This window comes from Nannospalax galili, unplaced genomic scaffold, assembly GCF_000622305.1.
Source record: "Nannospalax galili isolate Female #2095 unplaced genomic scaffold, S.galili_v1.0 scaffold956, whole genome shotgun sequence".
In the NCBI taxonomy this organism is placed as follows: Eukaryota; Metazoa; Chordata; class Mammalia; order Rodentia; family Spalacidae; genus Nannospalax; species Nannospalax galili.
Window position 1 is genome coordinate 687,614 of NW_008337440.1, and position 4,269 is coordinate 691,882.

General features: G+C 36.1%; 1 protein-coding gene across 1 annotated transcript in view; it reads right to left on the minus strand.

Moving 5' to 3' along the window:
- Positions 1 to 4,269, minus strand: part of Fsip2 (fibrous sheath interacting protein 2) — a 100,023-nt gene that overhangs the window by 95,579 nt on the left and 175 nt on the right. The window contains exons 2-3 of the mRNA XM_008832589.1: positions 3,930 to 4,055; positions 953 to 1,114 (exon numbers count right to left, since the gene is read on the minus strand). Of these exons, the coding sequence (XP_008830811.1) occupies positions 953 to 1,114; positions 3,930 to 4,055 (288 nt within the window). The remainder of the gene's footprint in view (positions 1 to 952; positions 1,115 to 3,929; positions 4,056 to 4,269) is intronic.

Consider the following 4,269-nt stretch of genomic DNA (forward strand, 5'->3'; position numbering starts at 1 on the left):
TTCTATTCCAAATAAAACTTTATTATTATAACCATACTCTAAGAAGAAATTTAGTAATCACAAATAATTATAGTTATTAAAATAATAATTCTAATTAATTATAACTGGGCTTCCATTGTAAACATAGTAATGTTCAAATCCAGTAAGAATAATCTCTCAGGATTCTAACAGACTAAATTTTCTTACATTCTCTTTCATCTGAAGCTTTTAAAAGTATCCAGCACTTACATGAATACAGAAACATTAGAGACAGAAAAAGAGAACAATGATTCAGCTGGGAAAATTAATACACTTTTGTCTCCTCAAATTTTTTGTCAATAATCTTTTGATACTAAAAAGAAAAAAAATGGTGAAGGAAATAGTTTCATTTAGAAATACCCATTGTCTGGTCCCTGAGTGTGTTGGTTAGTTTTCTTTCATCAACTTGAGACAAACTGGTACCACCTGGGAAGGGGGAACCTCAATTGAGCACTACTACCTTCATCACACTGGCCTAAGGGCATGTCTGTAAGGCGTGTTCTTAACTGTTGATGTAGGACAACTCAACCCTATGGGTAGTGCCATCCCTAGGCAGGTGGGCCTAGACTATGTAAGAAAAGTGCGTGGGGGGGGCACAGATGAAGACGACAACTACCACACTGGATGGGATGACGGGGACAGAAGGCAGCATTCCTCCATGGTTTCTGCTACAGCTCCTGCCTCCAAGTTCTGACTTCAGTTCCCAACCTGACCTCCCTCAATGATGGAATATTACTTGGAAGTGCAAGATACAACAAACGCTTTTATTCCCAAGAGAAAGCAAACTAGGACACTGAATCTCCTATAGAACTAGCCAAGACATTTCCTGTTATGGTCAAATTAATGGTGATATTGACTCTTCACTAAGGTAGAGAAGCAAGCATAGAAATATTAAAAGTTTTCCTTGGTTAGAAAAAAGTAACCTTCAACCCACTTTATTGTTGCTGGTAATGTAGCCTCCTTTCTTTAATCTCCTCAGGATATCTTTGCGCTTATAGTATGCTCTTAAATGTGGATCGTGGAGACTTTTATATTGGGTTTCCAAAAGTCGACAATAAGGATCACTCAGGTTAAAACCATAGGAAGGTTGAAAAAGCTGCAAACATAGATATTAATATGTTACAAATATAAATTAATGTATTTTCAATTTCAATTAACCTGTTGACATTACTATAAAACCAAACATGCAATTTAAATTGGAGCTGGGAATAAGCAACCAACAGAAGGATTTACTTTGGGCAAGCCTTCCCTTCTTTCCCTCACCTAGATGAAATACTTTAAGCAGCCTCACTAAATTAATTCTTTCCCCTATTGTATCAGCTTCTGGCCCCAAAACAAAAATACAGGAGAAGAAAAGAAAGTTAAGAGTGTACAATATACTTTAAGGAATAAAGTCAATGCTAAGATTCTGTCCGTGTTTTGTCCTCTCAGATCAAGGTGCTATATTTGAAAGAAAAAAGGGTAATATTAATTATAATCATGTTTCAATCCTCTAAAAGTAAAGAAAATAATGGAATATATTTCATTATGAGTAAATGAAAGCAAAAGGTACAAATAGTAGAAGAAAAGCTTAGAGATTAAAAACTTAGGGATAAAAAAGTCTTAAGGATAAAGAACCACAGTGTCTTGAGACCTTTAACAAACTCAATATTCTCTGGATGTTATAAAGTTTTATCTACATCATATAGTTCAACTTATTGAATTACTAGCTTTAAAGCATATTTACAGAAAATGAGTTTTCACCATATGTGCAAAGACCAATCTTAACTTCAGCTAATAAAAAAGTTATAAAAGGAGAGAAAGACTGGTAATGTCACATTTCCCTGTGTTTATTACAGAGGAAACAGCTGAGTTATGTTATGACACGTATGGTCAAAAACATCAAAGTTTTGGTATGAGTTCTCAGTTAATTTTTCAAAGGGAGAATGATGATAATCACTTATATAAGGTCTTCTGAAGTAGAAAACATGAATGATGGACGTCTATGTGGCAAGGTGATAATGTCTGCATTTTTTTCACTTTTTTAAACACAACAACAAAAGTACTAGTACAAAGCAACGCCAAATCAGAAAGCAGGTGATGCCAATTAGAATATGTGGGGAATCTGGAAAAGTAGAGAGTGTGTGTCCTGTTTGCAAGTATCCAATTCAATTCACACTACCACATAATATTGTGCACCAGTCCAAGAGTACCTATAGGTACCAGTTTGTGACATCTGTGTTCAGTTTATGTATAACTCAACAAATTTTACTACCTTTAAATATTTTATTATTTTAATTTTATGTGTATGAGTGTATTGCCACCAAGCATGTTACGTGCACCCATGATGTACAGAGCCCATGAATATCAGAAGAGGGTGTCAGCTTCCCTGGACCTAGAGTTGAGGACACTGCCTATTGTCTGCATGTGAGTAAATCTACCCGTGTCATGAAATGCCCATAGAGGCCAAAAGAGGGTGTTGGAACCCCTGGAACTGGAGTCATAGTTGGTTTTTAGCAGCCATCTGGGTGCTGGGAACCAAATCCTGATACTCTGAATGAGCAGCCATTGCTTTGAACTGCTGAGGAACCTCTCCAGTCCCAACTGTAATAACTTTCAAAGGTCCTAATAACAAAAGTAGATTGATTGATTACCAAAGCTACTCAGAGAGAGCAAAGAAAGGAATCCTTTAGCCTAAAGTCTAATCCAGAGAGATTTAGACCAGATAAGATCACATCTTCTCTAGAAGGGAAGCAATCAATAATGATAAATAAGTCAAGGAAGGAATTGGTTGTCTCTTTTGAATGGTAGCATTTAGCTGTCAATTTCTCTCAGGTGTTGACTTTTAACAGGCAAGTTTCTCAAGAGGAAGATGATTCACTTACCTATAAATGGAAAGCACTTTTTAATAAATGCATTCATTAGCGTTAGGGTATCCCTGATCTCGTCGACTGGTTTTGCTCAAAATGTATAAATAATGGAAACTATTAATTTATAAAAGAGATTATACTGAGAAAAAGAATTTCACAAAGCCAATTTTGAAGGAAATACTCTAGGGTCTAATTATAATCAAATGAATATATGTAGAAGTTTTATTAAAAAGCTCTTAGAGAATTCTGTAAAAACTAGTGGACAAATAAGTTAACAGTTACCAGAAAAGAATGAAAAAATAGTAAATATAGTTTAAAAAGCAGAATGAACAACTAAATTTCTAGAACAAAGGGAAGTTGTATCATTGAGTTATCAGTAGTGGAGTTTCAAGAATATTTTAACAGAACTTGTGTAACTGTGACTCAGATTTTGTGAGGTTCATTTGTTTTTTAAAACTAATATATAAAAATCATTCCTATTTATGGAGTTTCATGTGATTTGTTGATTTGTTGATTTATTGATTTGACATGGCTCAAAGAATTGAGATTATAGGTATGAGTCAAGACACCAGGTGTCAGTAATTATTTATATAGATAACTAAAGTGAATTACAGTACTAAACAAAAAATTTAAATACATTTTTTAAAACACTCTGAGCTAAAATTTGGCTCAAAAGATGCCTGTTTCAGAAGAGAGCTTAGTCCAGGTTAGTACTAGTTAAAATTATAACACATAATTAACTGTCAATAGTGATAGACTTTCAAACAAGTATGTTTGTTGTAAGCACAAACAGCATATAGGTATAGGTAAAGGCTTATTATCAGTGTGTTTCTAAAAAGGTATACATTTAAAAAGAGCTAAGGATGTAAACTTTTTGATCATGATTCTATCCAAGCCATACTGTATGAAACTGCTTCACACTCTAAGCAATACCTTTAGGAAAACGACTTACACAAATTCCCTTAACGTGCTTTGCTCTAAGTCTCTAACAGCAAGAAGAGAAACAGTTATGGAAGTGTCAGACATTTGAATGTAATTACAAGACAATTAAATTTGCTTTACCTTCTCACTGATATTGGTAGTAAAGAACACAGTATCACTTCCTGGGATCATAGGCAGCTTGACCCCCAGAGGCAGATCCAGGAGCTGAGCGGCTCCCACCCCTGGGATGGGGGTTTTGTGCGCCCCCTGTCGGAACAGTTGGAGAATTTTTCTTTTTCCTTACACCATGGTCATTCAGTTTGCCAGTCTTCTCCCCAGTCAAGGAAAGAAACCCAAGATTCCTAGGCTGCCCCACACCACGGCTGCCCCTCCCTGCTGCCTCCCCCGCCCAATGCTCCTTCCATCCTCCCCCCTAACCCGCTGCCCCTCCCCCGGGGGGAACTATCTCCCCCCACTGCCC